This window comes from Hippocampus bargibanti, linkage group LG01 (assembly GCF_051943395.1).
Source record: "Hippocampus bargibanti isolate YZ-2025 linkage group LG01, ASM5194339v1, whole genome shotgun sequence".
NCBI lineage: Eukaryota > Metazoa > Chordata > Actinopteri > Syngnathiformes > Syngnathidae > Hippocampus > Hippocampus bargibanti.
The window spans coordinates 17,104,515-17,126,421 of NC_142734.1; the positions used below are offsets into that span (position 1 = coordinate 17,104,515).

At 42.5% G+C, this 21,907-nt stretch overlaps 1 protein-coding gene across 4 annotated transcripts; it reads right to left on the reverse strand.

Annotated features, from left to right (window-relative positions):
* Positions 1-433: 433 nt before the first annotated feature.
* On the reverse strand, positions 434-15,562 carry obsl1a (obscurin like cytoskeletal adaptor 1a). 4 transcript variants are annotated; one of them, XM_089001017.1, is made up of 26 exons: positions 15,493-15,562; positions 15,307-15,393; positions 12,691-13,857; positions 11,224-11,493; positions 10,874-11,134; positions 9,829-10,131; positions 9,477-9,743; positions 9,110-9,385; positions 8,710-8,824; positions 8,425-8,585; positions 8,075-8,347; positions 7,720-7,995; positions 7,368-7,643; positions 7,004-7,279; positions 6,657-6,932; positions 6,309-6,578; positions 5,961-6,227; positions 5,625-5,894; positions 5,257-5,523; positions 4,893-5,159; positions 4,717-4,829; positions 4,474-4,627; positions 4,234-4,395; positions 3,869-3,973; positions 3,530-3,796; positions 437-3,446 (listed from the first exon to the last, which is right to left on the reverse strand). In XM_089001017.1, exons 3-26 carry the CDS (start codon positions 13,820-13,822, stop codon positions 3,166-3,168), a joined length of 6,585 nt encoding a protein of 2,194 aa, XP_088857143.1. In that variant the 5' UTR covers positions 13,823-13,857; positions 15,307-15,393; positions 15,493-15,562; the 3' UTR covers positions 437-3,165. The 4 variants fall into 4 exon arrangements, with proteins under 4 accessions (XP_088857152.1, XP_088857143.1, XP_088857135.1 ...); XM_089001026.1 differs by having other exon boundaries at positions 434-3,446; positions 5,257-5,520; positions 15,307-15,546; XM_089001009.1 differs by having other exon boundaries at positions 15,307-15,546.
* Between the last annotated feature and the right edge of the window lie 6,345 nt (positions 15,563-21,907).

A 21,907-nucleotide genomic window follows, 5' to 3' on the forward strand; every position in this document is an offset into this window, starting at 1 on the left:
TGTTACGTCAGCATACATCTGTAGATGGGGTGTAAGACTTAATTAATCGCTCATCTGCTGCATGGGGGGGGGGGGGGTCCCAAGGCTGGAATTAGACACAAGTGTCAAACCACCATCCTCAAGGGGCCCTATTCCGCATGTTTTAGTTTCATGTTTCTTTCCATTGTGTTGCTTTTGTGGAATATGAATTCCACTGAAATATCCCAGTTTTTATCCATCTCATGTGTTGGTCATTTTGCCACTTACTGTCCACTGGAAATCACAACTCATTGCCAAGCTTGCCAAATGAGAAAATTCAAACCACCTCACCTTCAGAACATTTGAAGTTAATGAATTTGTTTGGGGAAAAAAGAGAATTGAGACTGGCAATTAAAAAAAGCCAACACAGACTATCACATTAAAACACAATTACATATCAGTATATGCCATTGTGGTTTTAATGTGATAGTCTGTGTTAGCTTTTTTTGACATATACAAACATACCTATGGTATATATTCTTGGCAATTTCTTTGCACAAATAATAATTGCAGCTAGCTGTTCATAGTTTTTTTTAATAGGTATGAGTTTAATTAGACAGTAAACTAATTGACAATAAAGATACTTTTGGGATTTTTGGGTCTGTAAAGTGACCTTGAGAGTTTTTAAAGGTGCTTAGAAATGAAATGTATTATTATTATTAGTAGTAGGCTTACATCTAGAGCAGGGGTGGGCAAACTTTTTGACTCGCGGGCCGCATTGGGTTCTAAAATTTGACAGAGGGGCCGGGCCAGGAGCATTTGGAGGGAGTGTTTGGGCCGGAAATACTCCGAACAAGTTATGTCCATAATTTATAAAATCACTTCAAATGACTTCGACTGAGCGTATTTTACAAAGATTCCACAGCATATAGCTATAGTTTACGTTTTAAGACTTGCGCTGAATATATGAAGTCTTGTTTTCGAGTTGATGACGATCCCCATGTGACGTCACGTTAAGACCGCCCCTGACCGAGAAAGCGACATACAATGCATTTTGGGTACTTTGTTTGGTCTGAAAACTTCGTGTTAATCCGTGTTGATGGCGAAATTAGAAGGAAAACACATAAATAACGCCATGGTGAATCGTTGTGAGTTGCACCAAGACAACTATTTGATATTCGCTGACACAAATTCCCAGCATACAAATCAGCCCATTTCCAACGGCGCTTGGGCGCCATCTTCTGCTTTTTCTGGGTGCTACATTGCTGTCATTGACGGCTCGAATTGATATGGGAGGACTCCTAGAATCAATTGCAAACATTTATGCTTTCCTCTTCAGAAGAACAAGAACAAGAAAACATCTTCTCCGAATCTGAAGCCATTGTTTTGATTCTCGAGCAAGGCAAGACGTCTTGGCGTGACGTCACGAACAGAGGGGTGGAACCTTCTGAAACTGACCATTTCCGGATTCATTTTGAAGTCATTTTTATTGGTGTTTTTCATTTAACTAAAAATATCAGCCTGCCTGATTTGGGTATTTTAGATGCTATAAATCGTTTTTCTGATGTCAGTGGGAAACAAAAACAAAAAATGGTGCCGGTTGTCCTTTAAATGTAGTGTGTACAAGCACAGTAAGAACACTACAACCCAATTTATTAACTGTCTTTCAAATGTGAAAAATATCCCTGATCAGTTAATAAATTTGTCTCAAGGAATATGCAAGATATGGCATTTACAGACTATTTCGCAGATACTTGGAGGAGGAAATGGAAATAGATTAAAATAACATATGCACTGTGATTTATCAAGATTGCGTCTGTTTTTAAGTTTCCATCGAAGGGGCAAAGAAATCAACATTTATTGATAAATGGAATCACTTTCAACATTCAAAACATATTATTACACAACGAAATATTCAAGCTCAATAATACCTACTTGTGTTAAATTCCGCCAAATCATAGATGGTTTGTCCTGACCGCGCGCTCAACAAACTCCTCACTGACGCTCTCGCCTTCACAGGCAATATACACCATACACGTGTACCGTCGCCGAGCACACAAACATAGACTACCTGCAGTTGAAATTTGCATACTCGGCTCGGCAGCCAATCAGAAGCCTGCTTCTTTCTTCCGGACTTTCGCAAGCTTTACAAAGTCGTGCAATTGCATGTCATTTTCCAAAATAGATGCACAGAACCTCAAACTAGAAGAAAGATTCAAAAGAAGCTAACAACATATGTGACGCTACAAAACGTAAATTTACATTAAACCGTGACTGTAAAGTGTACGTGAGACTTATGAAAGGGGCTTAGTGGCTCGTAGGAATCAATGCAAACGTTGCATTGTGCACCACAATGACAATCGACTACTGTAGCAAAATTTACAGCCATGCGCATTTGACGTAAATTAAGCAAGGCAGCATTTGTAGTTGGTGCATTCTTGATTTAAAAAAAAACTTTATACTTTGTGACAATGTTTCTTATTGGGATTGGTCTCATTTTGCTTCAAGTTGGGAAAAATGGGGCAGGCAACTTTTCAGTTATCTGCCCTGTTGTTCGCTAGCTTTTTGTCATGAGTTTTAGACACTGTTTGTACTATAATTTGGGCAAGTTCGGCGGGCCGGATTGAAAAGCCTAACGGGCCGTATGTGGCCCGCGGGCCGTAGTTTGCCCATTACTGATCTAGAGTCTAGATCAGGGGTGTCCAAAGTCGGTCCTCGAGGGCCGCCGTCCTGCCTGTTTTCCAGCTCTCCCAGGAGCAACGCACCTGATTCAAATCATCAGGACCATTTTGATGTTGCTTCAGAGCTGGCTGATGAGCTGATCATTTGAATCAGGTGTGTTGCTCCTGAGAGAGCTGGAAAACAGGCAGGACAGCGGCCCTCGAGGACCGACTTTGGACACCCCTCGTCTAGATGAATGCTGGCGGCTAATTTGAGAACATTTTTGGTATGTCATGCTTGGATTTAACAAAAAATGACTTGGAGCATGTTCCTTGAAATTAAATGGGGACTATTTCTTCCCCATAGTAACTTGACTCTTATCTGAAAGTTGACGATTTGGCTGTGAAACTTGTACATTGATCATGCGGGACATATTTCCACTTCCGTTTACGTGTTAATTAGAAATCTTGAGCAGGTAGATGAATATCACTGTTCAAAAACAAGTGCAATGGAAATAGTAAATAGAGGCCGACTTCCAGTCTCCCATTATGTGCATTCTCTCACAGTGAGAATAGCGCTGCTCCTGGCTTTACCAACATTGAATTTCACCATCCCATTCATGTCCATAGTAGTGTGCTTCAGTGTGAGTTTGTGCACAGTGCCGTGGTTCTCCAGGCGGATTGAGGGTCCAGGGTGAATATTCTCACCGTTGAGCGTCCAAACCGGGGTTCTGCTGATGGCCACAGAGACTTTGCACTGGAAAACTGCTGGTTCATTCTCTGTTGCCTCCACGTCCTCTAGCCCTTGTAGGATCACAAGCTCCTGGGCTGAATATATTGTTGTTTGTTATGACTGAGCAAATAACATAAAGTGAATGTTGAGGGTAAAGTTAAAATTAACATGTTCCTACCTTCCACCATTAGTTTGGCTTGGGACGTATGCTCCCCAACTTCAATACTGTATGTGCCCTCGTCCTCAACTTCTACCTGCTGTATCACGAGTTTATGGCAGCAATCATCGACAAGAAGAGCCATTTGATCGGAGGGCACAAGCCTCTCCTTGCCCCGGTACCATGTAGCACTACAGCTAGCCGAGGACACAGTGCACTCCAGGATGACACGGTGCTTCTCCAAAGCTGTCCTGTCCCGCAGTGGTTTGACAATCGACACCGGGAGTTCTGAAGTGAGATAAACCATTTTTGAGGTATCAATCTCCCATATCACGCAGAGGTCTGTCACAGCCTTTGTACCTTCTACTTCAAGGTAAGCCGTAGATTCAACGTCTCTGCTAACAAATCGTATTTCTCCAGCATCCTCAGCTTTGACATTGCACATCAGCAGGAAGTGTTTGGTTCCTGAAGTAAAACAATGTAACATTTCATCACTTTACATCTGGTGGTATTTTTTGTTGTTGTTGTTGTTATATTAGACTTTGCATGTGACGGATTCGCACGCAATGCGCTAGTCACAATTGCTCAAAGTCACAGAGCGGTTGAACAATTGATCGGGACATTCAACTAGTTAGCCACTGTCTATAAGTTGAGTTCAGTGTCATCGGAACCCCTGAACAGGGTGGTCATTGGCCGTTTTTGTATTTTAGCAGTTTACGGTATACCTTCCGTGCGAGTCTTGATAGTGCTGGTGGGTCGAATCTTGTGGCCATCCTTATACCACTCTCCGCTCACATTGCCTCGGGAAACCTCACACATGAAGACTGCATTCTGGTCCTCCTGGATGTAAAGGTCCTCTAAGTCTTGCAGAATCGTCAGCTTGTGTGCTATGAATTCAGGAAAGAGGGTTGAATCCGAGAAAGTGATCTGAATCAATATGGAAGTAATTTTTGTGTTTGCATCACCATAAACCTCCAAAGAACAAGAAGTGCTGCTTTCCCCCACATCACAGGTATAAACGCCAGAGTCTGTCTGAGAGCATTGCAGAATCTGACAGAACTTCTTTTGACCCATGGAATAGATCCGACAGTTCTTGCCTGGCTTCAGCTCAGTCCCGTTCTGGTGTATTGGTGAAGATAGACACGTTTAGTCCTTGTATTTTGCCCATTTAAGGGTTAATTCTGTATTTGATATGCCAATCATTTTACCTTGGACCATCTGACTTCAATATTTTGTCGAGAAAATTCACACTCAAGAGTGGCACGACATTCTTCTTCCACACGGACATCAACTAGAGCTTTTTCTGTAGTTACTGGTGTCTCTGTTAATAATATCATCTGTAAGTAATTTTGCTGGAAACAGTGGGTGGGGAAACACGGATTACCTTTGACTGTGAGTCTGGCAGTCGTGCGCACCCCTTCGGCTGAGAAGACAATGGTACCTGTGTCCTCCAGGGTGAGACTGGAAAGAGTGAGGCCATGGACACACCCATTGGTGCTTACCCTAAACTGGTTGTTTGGCTTCACCCGAATACCATCCTTTTGCCAAATGCCCTCCACGTCAAGATGGGACAACTCCACCTCAAAAGATGCCGTCTCACGTTCAAAGATTTCCTGGTCAGTCAGGCCTTTACGGATGGAGATTTTGCGGGCTACAATAGATGACAAAGTGGAATTAGAAAAAAAAACCATGTAAAGAATGTCTTATAAAGCTACTCGAGACTGACTGTATATGGCTTGAGCACTCACGTTCGACATTTAGCTTGACCATGGTCCTGTCGTGCAGAGTCTCACAGCGATAGGTTCCTCGGTCCGACAGATTTAGATTGTTTATGGTCAGACTACGTTGACATCCATTTTGATTGAGTGAATATCGTGGCCCGGCCTGGATGATCAACCCCTGTCTCATCCACTGCACCTCGCCTGTCTCAAGGTTAATCTCCGTCTCCAGGGTGGCATCACCAAACTCCTCTGCCATGACAGCCTCCATTTTCTTTGTAAACATAACCTGAGCTTCTGAACATGAAGGAGAAAGGCAACATTAAATTCATGCACACAATCTTGATATTTAGGGGGGGGGAGTAGTTTATGAACACATTTTGCCCCCACGTACTTACCTTGCACTCTGAGGTTTGCTTTGCTCATTGTCCCTTCAGCTTCAGCTGTGATTTTGGAACAGTCCAACATGTGGCACTTTCTCACCACTAAGGTGTGGCACAGGCCATTCTGTGTAATCTGGATGCGGTCACTGGGATTGATCACCTCATTGTCCATGGACCAAACTAACTGCACATCCTCGGGCGAAACCACACACTTAAAGATAGCATCCTCTCCTTCCAGCACAGTGATGTTTGGAAGTTCAGTGAGAAACTCAACCACCCTAGGCACTGGCGTGACAAAACGGTATGTATGAATCACTTTTAAATACAATGGAATCATCTAGGAATACTTACTCTTTACTATAAGTTTTGCCGTTGTGCGGTCATCTTTGGATTCGCAGGCGTACTCTCCAGCATCCTCTAGTGTCAAACGATGTATCGTCAAACATCTCTCGACTCCATCTGCGCGAATGGAAAACCTCCTGTCCGGTATCACTTCCACACCATTTTTCAACCACTGTACATCTGCTTTGGACTTGCACACTTGGCAGCGAAGAGTCACCATTCCATCAGCATGGGCCACAGTGTCTTGCATTGGCCTTATAAACTTAATTCTCATTTCTGCAATGCAGAGGTAACCCAAAATGTAAATTTTAATCTAGGATTCAACATTAATTATCAGATGTCAAAAATAGTTTACACCTTTCACCAGCAAACTGAAATGAATTTGGTCAGTCTTGACATCACAGGTGTATTCGCCAGCATCTGAGCGCTTCAAAGGTGTAATGGTGAGGTTACGCCTGTGGCCTTCCATTAGTGCCTGGAAGCGCTCATCTTCGATGGGGGTCCAGTCTTTGAGCCAGTGCACCAGAGCACTCTCTCTGGACACAAAGCCTGTCAAGGTCACACTTTCTGCCTCATAACCAGTCACAACAATGCCATCTTCCTTATTCACAAATGTCACTGGAGGCTCTGTAAGAATACAAAAAAAAGGTTACATTAGTTCCATGTACTGTATGCACGGAATGATACTTGCGAGGATGACTGTACCTTGAACCCGAACAACACTGATCATCTTGTCGTCTACTGCATCACACATGTACTTTCCGGAATCCGAAGGTTGAACATTTGAAATGATGATTTTCCTCAGAGTCCCGTAGCATTCGATATGAATGCGGGAATCACTGACAAGCAGCTTATCATTGCAGTACCATTGGACAGGGGCATTTGCACGGGACAACTCACATGCCAGTATTAGGTCGTCGCCTGTCGTCATCTCCTGGAATTCAGCATCTTTCAAGTTCCCCACAATAGTCACTGGAGACTCTGAGGCAGAGAATAATTTTTAAATCGGTTTTATGTAAAGCTTTGCTTTAGTGCTTACCAGTAAACGCTACCTTGCACCATAACCTGGAATCGGATGTTATCGTCGTCAGCATCCAGAAAGTATTCTCCAGAGTCTCCAAGCTCAGCATTGAGAATGATAAGTGAGCGAAACACGCCTTCCTCTTCCTCACAGAATCGGCCGTCACACTCGATACAACAGCCATCTTTGTACCATTTGGTTTTCACATTATCTCTGGACAGCTCACATTCTAGCACAATGTCATCGGAAGGTAGCACCTTGAGATTTGTATTAATCTCAGACTTCCTTAAGATATTCACTGGGGGCTCTAAAGTTGCAGAATTACACATGAAATAATACATGAATTACAATGGCCGAAACAATCCCAGATAAGCATAGCTAGTTAGCTCCCTCACCTAAAACGTTAACCTGAAAGTCAAGTCTGTCATCTATAGCGTCACAGGTGTATGTGCCAGAATCCATTGGAGAGGGCGAGAGGATTTCAAGACGACGTAGTAAGCCATTTTCTGTGATGGCTACAAAATTGCTCCCATTTATTTCGTGGCCATTTCGCAGCCACTTCACATCTGCGTTGAGGCGAGAGGCCTTGACCTCCAGTTCGATTGACTCCCCTGAAAAACACTCCAGCTTCCTTGGTGTGTTTTCAGGGCAGGAAAGCACCAGTGGTGGCTCTAAATGAACATAAAAACCCATGACTGAATATTTTACATGTGTATCTTCAAGTAAAACATCCACCTTAATTCTTACCAGTAACAGTCACCATGAAGGCAACAGAGTCATGTTCAGTCTCACATACATACTCCCCTGCGTCCTTTAATGAAGCCACGGGTATAACCAGCTGCCGTTTTGCCCCCTCCACTTCCAGTATGAGGTTTGGACACTCTTCCACCTCTAGGCTGTCTTTGTACCAGGTAACAAGAGCATCTGAATGTGAGATCTCACAGCAGAGTTCTAGCTTGGTGGAAGCCAAGTAATTGAATCTCAGCTCAGACTCAGCAGGGGAAATAATTTGTACAGGAGGCTCTGGTGCATAAAGGAAATATGATTGAAGCCCACATATCAAACATGCTGTATTCATTGTGAAGTCACATTTCAGTTTTACCTGTGACAAACAACTGAAAGAATATGGAGTCCCCATTTGTTTCGCAGACATACTCCCCCCCATCCTCCACTTTGCTGTGAAGAATGGTCAACCGTCTGTAGGGACCTTCTTTGGTCAGCTGAATATTGCCGCTCTCCTCCACTTCTTCTCCATTCTTGAACCATTGCACGTTCCCGGTTGAGCGAGACAACTCACACTGCATGTGAATTTCCTCCGAAATGTAATGTTCCATCATGACATCATCTTTCGGTTCTACAATCATCACTGGTGGCTCTGTGGAATTGGTTTGTAGTTGCTTCAAACAAATCTTTTTCTTTTGCTGTTTCACTATTTGTCTCCCCGCAACCCACCTTTAACATTTACGGTGAAGTCCATTCTGTGGTTTTCCACTTGGCAGATGTAGTTGCCGGCATCTGAGGTTTCGGCAGAACGGATAATCAGCCTCCGAAGTGTACCCTCAGCCTGAAGAGTGATGTTGTCATTGGGTTCAATTTGACCACCATCTTTATACCTGGACCAGACCACAGCAAATACACATTTCAAAAGAAAATCAGAAACAACACAACAAAACAATTAAGCAACCAAAGAACATGGCATAAAAAGTGCAAGTTGATTCCTCCTGTCGACTCTCTTACCACTGAACTTGAGCATCTTCTCTGGAGACATGGCAGAGCAGCACCACAGGGTCAAACTCCATGCTGCTTTTATGAAGGTCTTCCTCCGGGGGTGGAATGAATTCCACTGAAGGGCCTGGAACAATGGTGAAGAGACGTTTTCCTTTACAAGTACACTTTGATCTTCTTTCATAATTTGAATGCAGCGACGATGATGGCACATTATAAGTGCCTTGCACGCTGGGTCCGAGAGGACAGTAATTTCATCTGTGCTGTATGTCATGCATATTAGCATATTTGACAATAAAGCTGACTTTGACTTGACATTTAACATTTGAATGAATCTCTGGCATATCAATGATAGACTGAGCTACATAAATGACAGTGTTGTACAAGTATAGAATTTGTTCAGGCACTTTACCTGCAACTTCAACCATGAATGTGATCATGTCCTCCAATGTCTGACATGTATAAACTCCAGTGTGGTGTTTCTCTGCTGGCTGAATCACAATCCTTCTCATGTTCCCATCAGATTGGATGTTTAAGGCTTCGTTCACCCCCAGCTCCTCACCATCTTTGAACCAGCATACGTTGGCTGAAGGGTGACACACTTCACAGTAGAGCACAATGGTGTCACCGGTCTCCACCTTCTTGGTCTTGTCCGATTCCAGCAAAGGGCTGAATTTCATGACTGCGGCTGTCAAGACAGAAGTAGGCTGCATATTGAACATTATGAACACCTCTTAGGCTCAGTTTGACAACAACAACCAAAAGATTGCTTCACATACGTTTAACGTTGAGAAATGCGGAATTTCGCACCCCATTCGCGATGAACGTGATCTCTGCCACATCCTCTTCAGCGAGGCTTTCATGGATAACTAACGTATGCTGTGTTTTGGACTGTTTTATTGTGTATCGTCCACCGTCTTGCAGCTGAGCACTGTTCAAAAACCAGGTACCACCTAGTGAGGCTGACAACACGATAGAAAAGACAGCATCCTCTCCCTCTGTCACTTCCAGGTCCTGGAGGTGACTGCAAATCTTTATTCCCGGAACTGAAAAAAGAGAACCCTCACAATTGGAATCCAATTTCTTTTCATCGCTGGCTATATTATGTACATGAGTGTAGAATATACTTACCAATATGGATAATTTTTGGAAATTCTACATGGCCACTGCGGCCATACTTGTTGATGCAGCATATTCTAAAGCGGTAGTCTCCCTCGTGTGGTACACTGTCACTGCAGATCTCCGTTGAGGTGGCATTCTCTGACGTAAAGCATTTGTGCCACTCTTGCGACCCAACCTCCTGACTCTCCACCACAAAGATAGCGCGAGTCGTCTGGTTATCAGGCGCAGGAGTCCAAGAGAGCAGGGCACCATTTGGGCCGTCCAAATCCATTTTGACTCCGAGTGGACAAATTGGTGGACGGTGTTTTGTGGCTTGAAGAAAAGCATTGGTAATTCTCCCTGAATACTAATTTTAGCTCTTTTCTTTCAATAAAAATTCAAAAACCACTCAGACATTGCAGATCTCTGCCATTGATCACCTACAAAGTCAATGACTACCTGCATTGCCTCCTTTTAATATTCCCCAGTTAGACAACATTAACAAGTCTTTATTTGAGAAATCTGGATGAAGTTGTGATTAAACTACAGGCAACTTCTTATGCTGCATCAAAAATGTAATCAAATTTACAAGGATTTGACTCTTTTTGCCTGTTATAAACATCTGGTATTTATAGATGATATAGATGCGCACCAAATCCAGCAGACATTTAAACAGCTTCTTCCCCCAAGCCATTAACTCTTTGAAAAGTAGCCCAAATGGAACTGTATAGTACCTCTTTGCAATTTTTTGATGATGATACTCGTGCAGCGTGTTTGACCAGAAACAAATTTCTTGTGTGTTCTACATACTTGGCAATAAAGTTGATTCTGATTCTGATAATCCACTTTTCCTTTAATCAGTTTTATTGGCTAAGTATGTAAACGTTTGAGCCACTCTCGTGTGACAGCTTTGCAAAATTACGTGACCATTCATGCAGTCATTCGGATCATCTAATGTAAGACATGAATTGGCATCGAGATCACTGCAATAAAATACTCTATAATTAAAAGACAAAATGACGAAACAGACAAATAACAGGAAGATAGCCTGAAAACGTAGAATGACACAGCATACCTCTCACTTTAAGCCGTGACGAGGTCTTCGATCTTCCCGTCACAAAAGTCACCATCCCGGAGTCTTGGTGGGCCACATTGACAAAGACTAGAACGTGCGTTTTCCCAAAAGACTTGAGAATTGTCTGATGTGTCTCATACTGCTTCAGTCCATTTTTGAACCAAACAATCTCCATGTCTTTGTCCTCCACTTCTACACAGAATGCAGCATTCTCACCTTCATACACTTCCACCTTTCGTGGAAGTTTATGCACAATTGCGGCTGAGAGAGAAACAGTTACTGTTTTTACAGCTGCTCAGCTTCATATGAATAAGGATCACAAAGTTAAAAGATTAGATGGTTGTGAATACCTTTGACCGACAGCTCCGCTATGCTCTTTGCCCCATCTGGGATCTCACAAAGATATACTCCATCATCATCCACTTCCACATCTTGGATGATGAGTTTTCGTTTGGTGCCTTGCTGCTCAATCCGATATTTGTTGCTCGGCATCAACCTTTGATCCTCATGGTACCATGTGGCCAGGATTGACTCATCAGGTACCTCACACTCCAGAACAGCAACATTCCGCTCCCTTACCTCTAAATCTTTTAAGGGCTGCTTAAATCGCACATGGGTACCTTAAGAGCAAAGAGAAAGCCATGTTTTGTTTTACTGTACTCTTTAAAGCCACATTTAGAAATCTATATAATGTATCTAGCGTCCTCTTCCCTTTTCGTGGAGGCCTCACTTTCTCCTTTCACGCCACCAATCTCAACTGAGTTTGGGAAAGAGGTGGGGTTTATACCTTGGCCTGCATGAGTGGCAATCAATCACACTAAATTCATACCTATTGGCAATTTAGTCTTCTGTTAACCAAATGGGAATGATTTTAGACCGTGGGAGGAAGTGGGAATATCTGGAGAAACCCCATTCATGAGGAGGAGGAGAATGCCAGCAGGAAGCATATCTATTAGTTATGTTATTGTGATGCCTCCTCTTCAAATCAAACTGGGAATTAGAAGACCTCCTGTGACCTTAAATATGGTAAGTTATAATGAAATGGATTAAAATGTGCCACAACACATTTATCGTATGTACATTTGAATCAGGTGGTTTTTGTGGCTCATCAATCTGACTGTTCTCCCTGTCCGAACAGTTTTCACTGGGTACTGACGCTTCTTTTGTTCGGACAGTCAAGAGCATTCGATGTAGGTTCATTTCATGAAGTACAATGGCCCATAGGTGTCTCTGTGAATGTGAGCCTGGTGCCTGACATCTGATTATTCTTGAGTGTATCCCATTTCTCACCCCAAGGCAGCTGGGATAGGCTCTGGCTTTCTTTTAACTCATGAATTGTAAATGTGGCATCAAAAATGTGTGGATAGAGAAGCAGGAGACTGAATTGAAAAACAAAAAAAAGTTCTCTATTCGGGGCGGACTGGTAATCGAGTGGTTAGCACGCACTCCACAGCTCAGAGGTCGTCAGTTCGAATCCCGCTCTGGCCTCTGTGTGGAGTTTGCCTATTCTCCCTCGGGCTCGTGTGGGTTTTCTCTGGGTCCTCCGGTTTCCTCCCACATTCAAAAAACATGCATGGTAGGCTTATTGAACACGTGAATAGTCTCTGTGTGCCCTGTAATTGGCTGGTAACCAATTCAGGGTGTCACCCGCCTATGCCTAAAGTCAGCTGGCATAGGCTCCAGCACCCTCCGCAACCCTTGTGAGGATGAAGTGGTCCAGAAGATGAATTAATTAATGAATAAATGAATGAATGAAAGTTCTACATTCAAAAATATGCACAAAATAAGTTTGGTAGTTTAGAATCAATTGTACTTACCTTTGACTGACAGATGAACTGCACTGAGAGTGTCCCCAAGGGAATTAGAGGCTTCACATGCATATAGTCCTGTGTCCGGAATTTTACAGTACATAACCTTCAATGTGTAATAACCTTCTCTGTCTTCAAATATAAGCTGGCGCCTTCCTGGTCCAAGTGGCACACCGTCCTTCTTCCAGATGATGTCTGGCTTTGGCTTCCCTGTGACAAAGCAGCGGAACTTTGCGTGTTTCCCCTCTGCCACTACATACTTCTTGACCTTTGACGTACTGATCGACGGCTCCTCTCTGAGCCTTGACAAACCGAATTCCTCTTCGATGTGTTTTGGCGAATGCTGGTTGGAATTTTGGCCACCCTCTCGCTCGGGGACAGGTTCAACAAGGAGGACAGCACCAGCCAAGGCCTCGCCATGGCAGTTCATGGCCATGCAGGTGTAAACACCCTTGTCAGGCATCCGTGTTCTGTTAATCTTGAGATGGAACCATCCTCCGTCCTGAATGCTTATGCAGAAGTGTGCACTCTCAAAGATGTCATTCAGTTTCTTGCCATCTTTTTTCCATACTACCTCCGGCAAAGGATTGCCCCAAACCTTACATGAGAAGGTAGCGTCGCCACCTCTTTCCACTTGTAATGATCGGGGCATGACAAGGAACTTTGGTTTGTCATCGGATGTGAACTCAACCTCCGGGTCAGATTTGTGTCCTCCATTCCGTTCCCTCTGGTCGCCATTTTCTTCTTTTTGTTCGCCATTCTGCAATGCGATGGTTCCATTCATATGCTCATTTTCTGTCACACGCTGCTCGACACCGTTAACTTCCATTTGCTGGTCATTTCCCTCCACCTTGAGGGATGCTGCTGCATAGGTTTCCCCAACGTTGTTTCTGGCTTTGCAGATGTATTGCCCTGCATCCATCTCGCATACCCCATGTATGCTCAACAGGTAGAACTTTCCCTCCTCTGAGAGCTTGTACCGTCCTTCAGTCACGATCGGGATGTTTTTGCGTTCCCAGTTCACATCAGGACGAGGGTCTCCTCCAATTTGACACCTGAGAGTGGCATCAGTGCCACATTGTACTACGACAAGTCGTGGGTAACCCAAAACACGCGGGGCACCCCCAAAAATGTCCATCATGTCAGTCTTTTTGTTGTTAATTGTGGCAAATGGATCTAAAGGCAAATGAATAAAAAGTCATGATGTTTTCATTATTCAGTGAGTTGACACCGCGAATTAAGTAATATTCTTGCTAATTCATCTGAAACAGGGGTTTGTTTAAAGGACAACCGACGTCTCCGGACAAGTTATGTCCATAATTTGTAAAATTGCTTCAAATGACTTCTACTGAGCGTATTTTACAAAGATTCCACCGCATATAGCTATATTTAACGATTTAAGACTTGCGCTGAATATTCAGGAAGTCTTGTTTTTGTGTTGGTGACGAGTCCGTACGTGATGTCACTAAAGGACCGCGCTTGACCGTAAAAAAGACTCATTGTAGCGGTCCTTCCATCACGTTAATGTATTTTGCTGTATTTGTTTGGTCTGGGGACGACGTGTTGCACTCAAAAACCGCCAGAAGGCCAGAAGAGGGCGTCCAAGTCCATATAAGGAATTTATCAGCCTGTGGAAACGGAGGTGGCCACTGGAGGTCGCCATTTTGTGCCTCCTTTTTTGGGTGAGAGAGTTTCCCCCAATGTTGCCTCAAAATGGCACAAATAAATTATTTAATTGATTGCAAACATGTATGCTTTCCTCTTCAGAACTATTTGAATCATATTCATAACTGGATGTGTAACAAGAAAGCATATTCTCAGAATCTGAAGCCATTGTTTTGATTCACAAGCAATGCAAGACGTCTTGGCGTGACGTCACGAACTGGGGGCGGGACTTTCTGAAAACGCCCAATTCGCAGCTCAATTTTTTGCAGATTTTCGACACTAATTTATTTTTATTGGTGTTTTGCATTTGACTAAAAATATCATACTGCGTGTTTTGGGTATTTTGGATGCTATAAAACGGTTTTCTGGTGTCAGTTAAAAAACTAAAAAGTGACGTCGGTTGCCTTTAAAAAGCCATCAAAACTAAATACTGCATTTGAAAAAAAAACTTGAAAATTCAACACATCGCAGAACGCTTTCTCTCCACTTCGGTCCATTTGTCCTGAAGTGTACTATACTGGTCATGTTTTTTTTTCTTTTCGCCATTTTATTCATTGAAGGATGAGCTTTGAGGTAATGACCAAAAGGGCTGATTTAAAAACAGAATTACCTGTTTCCACAGCAACGGCAAACAAAGTCTAATATCATCCAATCAAAATTGCTCCTGGAGACAACTGCATTCAGAACAAGAAATGAGCAGTGAAAACGTAACCAATGTGTTGATTCCATAAGCGATAATATTTTGTTCAATCTGCGAGCCAGATTCAATCATCAAAAGCTCGTGAGCCACAAGTTTCCGACCCCTGGTCTAAAATAAGGCACGAGTGACAGACCCTGTGTCAGGTGAACTGTTTCATGACCAACGGACATTGCGCTGCTTCAAGTTTAGAATGGTAAGTGTGCGCACAAGCTCGGCAAATTGTGACTGAAGAGTGTTGCGAGAGATCAAATGAAACTTACCTTTTGAAATGTCTGATGACTTCTTACTTTGTCCTTCTTTAAACGATTGATTCCCTTATGATTGAAGATTCATGAGGATTTTCAGCTCTGAATGAGGAAGTTAAGTCAGTGGTCAGTTGTTGTTTGTCTTTTTTTTGTCCCCGTGCTTTGATAAATAAAATAACCGTGCATAAGTCATTCACCGACATTGTCTGGCATTCTGGGAGAGAGAGGATCATTCTGGAGGAAGGTCGCTGATGGTGTCACAACGTTTGCAGCTGCTCTCACTAGCCTGCAACCCCCACTGTCACCACTAAAAATACCATCCACTTCCATGACAGATAATGTTATCCACTCCACGACCACTAAAGATAGCGAGGAGGCTGTGCTAGTCTTCAACCTCATAGAAAGAGAAGGGATACCACAGCTGCTGGTGCTTTGGAGTCTTGTTAGGGCACGGATTAATCAAATTTGACTTTGATGTCCATGAGTATATTTAAATAAAACTTCATTTGGTTCAGTTACATTTCAATTCCAGCAATAAGAGCTCCATAAAGACTACCATACAATACATCCTGATTTCAAAGCAGCTGAAGCTGTAACAAAGTGCTCAGGAAAACAGTGTTAGATAACAAACACAACACATAACAGAAAACATGGACTGTCATCCAATCCGAACCACTTTCCCCCATACGCTTTGTTATAAAGCAGTTTGAGATGAAAGAGGAGAGAATCAAAAGTGCCCTTTCCCCAGTGGATCAGAGACGTCATTACTTAAAATGTGCACATGTCGGCTACAAGCCAAGTTTTAAAGTCAACAAGAAGCTGTCACATCAATTGATGAAAAAAAGAGTTCACTTCTTTTGTCCAATGTAAATTCGTTTCATTTTTTCCAAGCGGCAACTTTCAGTTCCAAATATGCATCGGCTCTCCTTGATGCTCCTCTATCCAATTCTCGACTTCAGCAGCCATCCATCCAGTCACACCAATGCAGACAGTCCAACAGCGCTATAAACTCCGCTGAACAAAACGGGTCTGTGTAAAATATTGCCCATTACAGGCAGAAACACAAGAGCCGCTGGACTGTCCAGCACCATCACAAAAACAATGTGTCAAATGTTTAATTGCAATAGTTCAATGGATGAGAGTTCCAATATTATTTTTTTATTAAATAATAATAATAATACATTTCATTTATAAGCGCCTTTCAAAACTCAAGGACATTTTACAGTCACATGTTACGTTTTTTCTGCAGGTGAGCAGCGGCGGTCAGACGCGCCAGTGTTCACTCACACACACACACACACACACACACACACACACACACACACACACACACACACACACACACACACACACACACAAACACACATACTACTAAATGTGTTGAATGGATTGGATTGGATGTACCTTTATTCGTCTCGCAGTGGAGAAATTTACATTTCATAGCAGCAAAGTTATGGAAGAAAGAGAAAAGAAAAGAAAGAAGTAGAACAAAATACAAGAGCTGCTGGAAAGGCAGCCACTCTCGCAGCACCATATTGAAGTCAAAAAACGAACAAAAAAACTAAATAACAAATAATATATGATAGATAAAGTAGTATGTATTGTTATAATTTATGAAATACAGATTTAAAAAAAAATTGCAGGAAATCAATCCAGTATTTTGCTAACATTTGGCTCACTGTTGTGATTTTTTTGGACAAAAATGTGTTGGTTTTTTTTGTTGCCAGTGAGTCAAAATAGTTGGTATCGCGAAAACCTTGCTAAATTTTGAGTGGATTGGATGTACCTTTATTCCAGTGACGTGCGGTGAGGTTCATAGCTGGTGAGGCACTGACGTTATCACAGTCATATTTACAAACGTATATGAACTCTACAGACGAGCTTATTCACCATTTGATTGGCAACAGTTAACGTGTTTTGTTTAAAATGTCAGGGCAGCATGCTTTATATAAACTGTAGCAGAGAAAAAAGAAAAAAAATGTTATCGTGTTACCTTTACTTATAAATGAAGTCCATGCGCCGCATCGATAACTTCTTTGTAGAAGCCTTCCTTATCTTTCTTCAGTTTTAAAAGTCTCTCTATTTCCTTCAATTTAGTCATGTAATGCTCCATTCTGAAAATAAGGTCAAGCAACGCGAACAAAAATGCCTGGATAGTTGCACTTAATTTGCGAACTGTTTACTTTAGCTTGCTGTCATTCATTCTATCATTCTGCAGCTGAGGAGGCGAAAGAAGAATCTCTATAATCACCAGCGTCCCCCGTCATGAGGCAGGGGAACTGTGTGCCTCACCTAGGCAGTTTTGATAAAAATAAAATAAACACTGTAGTACAGTGTTTATAATGTAAAGTGATTTGAAGCCATTTTACAAATTATGGACACAACTTGTCCGGAGATGTCGGTTGTCCTTTAAAGTACAAATCACTAAATAAATAACTTACAATTTGTATCTCTTGCTCGCAAACTTGCTTGTAAAAGCCCAGTTTCAAAATAAACATACTGCATATGTTACGTTTTACTTTGCTATCCATAAAGGCACATAGTTTACACACAGATTATCGTTCTATGAACAGCAATGAAGATCCGTGACCTTCTGCATGCGCTTATCCCAGCAGCTGCATGCATGACAATGAGGCACAGGAATCAAAAGCACCTTCAACTTCAACGTCACAGAGCAAACAGCCAACCTGATGTCAGCAACTAAGTGTAGTTTATTGTTTACCATTGACTCCACGCAGGTGGAATCCGCATGAGCGTTTGGGAGTAGGGAGGAGGTCACTTGTCATCCAAGTTATGCGGTACACAGTCTGTCCACTAGATAACGCCAGAGTTCTACTTATTTTATCCCGTATGTTATGGTGATTTGGTTTCACGGTGTGTGGGTTGAGAAACATTGACATGCAAGAAGGCAAAGACCGATTTTGTCAGGTGACCTGTACCTCAACGTGTCACCGTGAAACTTGGAAGCATCCTGGAAAAACAAAAGACACGGACAAAGATGGAATTTGTAGGTTTTTTTTTATAATTTCAAAATCAGCATCATGGTGTACCAATGGCTATGCCAGGGTGGGCAAACTATGGCCCGTGGATCAGATCTGGCCTGTTGGTCTTTTTAATCCGGCCCGCCAAAGCTTGGTACACAATTGAGGTTCGATTTGAACGAATGCATTGATGTCATTTGGACATGTAATGAACCCCAGGTGGTGTCATTACTTGAAGTTGCAGATCACAGAGAGGGAAGGAGAGACAAAGAGAAAGGATGAGACATAGATGAAGAAATCTTATCTACGGCTTACCAACCCCTGTCAGACAGGAATTCATGAACCCAGTAAAAAAACAGAATGTATGCATGAAACTTTCAATTTCTAGGTTGCATTAACGATCGATTCATAACAACGGAGGTTCTAGGTGTCATACAGAACCCCGCATTAGCGCCAAGAAACACTCCCTCGATACGATGGGATAAGTGTGTCCCCCTCCGCCATTTTCAATCATTGGGTCATAAATGGCAACATGCAAGTGACACTTAATATCAGTGAGGTTTACTGGAATTGCGAAAGTTTTTAATTGCATTCATTTACATGCACGTCACAGTTCGGAGGTTGGATAATGGAATCTGGCTTTGTTCTACATTCCAAAAGCACGGATGTTCTTTTGAAATAAAATGTTAAAATGGCCATAGTTTGAATTTGAATTGGATTTGTGGTTGTCTTTTTGTGCCCTGGCAATAATTCCAAAGTATATACTACGTCATTCTGAATTTCATGGTCGAAAGCTGATGTTTGTCATTGATTCTTGGAGTGCCTTGGCATGGTAAAGTGATCATCTCCCAAACTAAAGGTTGTTGTGGGTTCGATACCTGGCCTTTGAATTGAAGACTTCTCCACTGGAAGTGTTTGATGAAGTCACTACTGCTTGAGATGCCGCCCCTGTGTCCTGACAATGGATTAGCACAACGAAATAGATGTCTTCTCCTTCTTTTCCTTTCAGCTTTTCCCTTCAAGGGGTCGCCACAGCAAATCAGTGTCCTCTATCTTTAGAGGTTTGATCTGCATATTTGTTTTGGCCAAGCTTTTACGTCGGATGCCCTTCCTGACACAACCCTCTGTATTTATACGGGCTTGGGACGGGCACAAGCAGACATATCTCCCTTTGTGGCTACAGAACAAGCAACTCGCTCAGTGAAAGGCTCCCAAACACAAAATGGTAATCGGCACAGCAAAATTCAAAAAAGCAACAACTATACTCACCATTTGATGAAATAGACGTACGGTTTGATATATTAAAACAGACTTTGTCCATGTGTATACAATTTGATTTGGTGCATGCTCGGCAGGACTGAGTGATGTTTTCGGCAATATTATTCCATTAATCAGCTGACCTCCATGCAGCCAACTGAGCGTAATTTAGCACCCTTGACATTTTTTCAACAGTAGCCAAAATGGAACTGTATAGTGCCACTTAGCAGTTTTTTTGACAACGATACTAGTGCAGCGTGTTCTACCGGAAACAAATTCCTTGTGTGTCCTAAATACTTGGCAATAAAGATGATTCTGATTCTGATTCTGATTTGTGCTCAGGTCAGTCACGTAATGTAGAAAGGGCTTTGGTGGCAGATGTGCATGTGAATTACACACACACACACACACATTGAGGGCAGATGTGAAGTAGAGCCGTCACATCGCCTGGTCGGCGCAGGCAATCATCTGCTCGGAATGCCTACCCTTCAGCTGATGTTTTGCTCCTGACTACTAAACACTTCCTCGCGTTGTTGCATCTCTGTTACTGCAAATATAGAGCTTGATTCCATAGTGTTGCATCTCTGTTACTGCAAAAATAGAACTTGTTTCCATAGTACACTGAATTTAGATAAGGTGTGTGTCTTTAAGATTACGTATGTTTGTGCATTGCCTCATCCACATGACAATTACTGCCCTTCAAGTACTCACTAACACAGCTGTTCATTGTGAAGGGCCTGCGGTCAATTGGCCTCCGGTAACTAACTACTCCAATTAATGCCATGTTAAATACTGTGTGTATGTGTGTGTGTGTGAGTGTGTGTGTGTGCGTGTGTGTGTGTGTGTGTGTGTGTGTGTGTGTGTGTGTGTGTGTGTGTGTGTGTGCGCGCATGTGTGCGTGCGTGCGTGCGTGTGTGTGTGTGTGTGTGTGTGTGTGTGTGTGTGTGTCTGTGTGTGTGTGCGTGCGTGCTTGTGTGTGTGTGTGCGTGTGCTTGTGTGTGTGTGTGAGAGAGACAAAGAGACGAGAAATCATATGAATGGAAGGAAGGTGAAGATGTTTGATGATCACCTTTTTCAGTGAGCATTTGTTTCTAGAACACTCCCTCCTTACATCGGCAACCAAAACTTGAGGCGGCTGTTACCACGGTAACCAATTTGCAGGCCGATGAAGGTGTCCTTCGCGTGAACCCACATGCACTTTGGGAAGTATGCTTCCTTGACATCCCACTTTGCAACTTTTGTGATGAGCAGATGTGGAGAGCAGTCTTTAACCGACATTTACTGAGCCTAACCACAAAAATTAATGCATTCACTGCCAGATGTGCAAAAAAGTGTCCACTGCAATGCCAGGATTTTTGTCATTGTCATTCGAATTCTACATAAAGATACAGCGTTAGAAACCTTAGACTCTCTTCGTTCATTAGAAAAGAAACAGTTAATTCCTAAATTATATGCGTCTGGAGTTATATGAGCTTGAAATGAGGGTGACTGTCCAAAATACAATGCAATACATACATATTGGTTTACATAGCGCTTTAACAATAACTGAAGCTGGAACAAAGTGTTAATATGGAAAAAAGGAAATGCTGCCCCCTTGTCGAATATTGCCAGAGCCCTTGGCCAGCTCTTTATCGGCACCCACACAATAAAAAAAAAAATCCGAACAAATTCGTGAATGGCGCTCTACGTCATATTTTCGATTTCCCAATAAATTCGTGAATGGCAGTGAATGAGTTAAAAAATCTCAAATTACAAAACCAAAATGTTAGACATGGGTTGATGATGAAGTCATGCTCATGCTGCTCATTGGATTTGAACATCCCTAACCTTTGATATGGGGAATTATATATCACGATAAAAATAAAAATAGGGCCCATTCTGGTCGACTGGTGCCTATGTGGAAAAAAAGGCCGCTTGTTTGGTGGACCGTGTTTTGTGGCACTGAGCCTCTCTGGGCGTTTCAACACATGGAATTGACTCACCCCAACTCATCTAATAATTTGAAAATAGAAAGTCGTCTGCAATTGGTATGAAAAGTGACGCATCGTCATTTTAAGTGCCAGGGCAATGACCTAGTTTAGTGTGTTTGTTAATTTGTTAGATGCCCTACCCCTCACTGGGTGTTCCTGCATTGCACCCAGTGCATCTATGAAAAGGTTTCTTCAGCCGTCATCTGTACTTCTTTGAAGGTGTCGGACGTTTCGCTCCTCATCACCAAAATTGTGCTGGTGTAGCTCTGGCCCTATATACAGCATATATATACAGTATATCCTCAGGGAATCGCTTGCTCTGACAATATATATATATATATATATATATATATATATATATATATATATATATGCTTTGTTCCTGTCAGGCGGGGCTGTCGGCCCCGC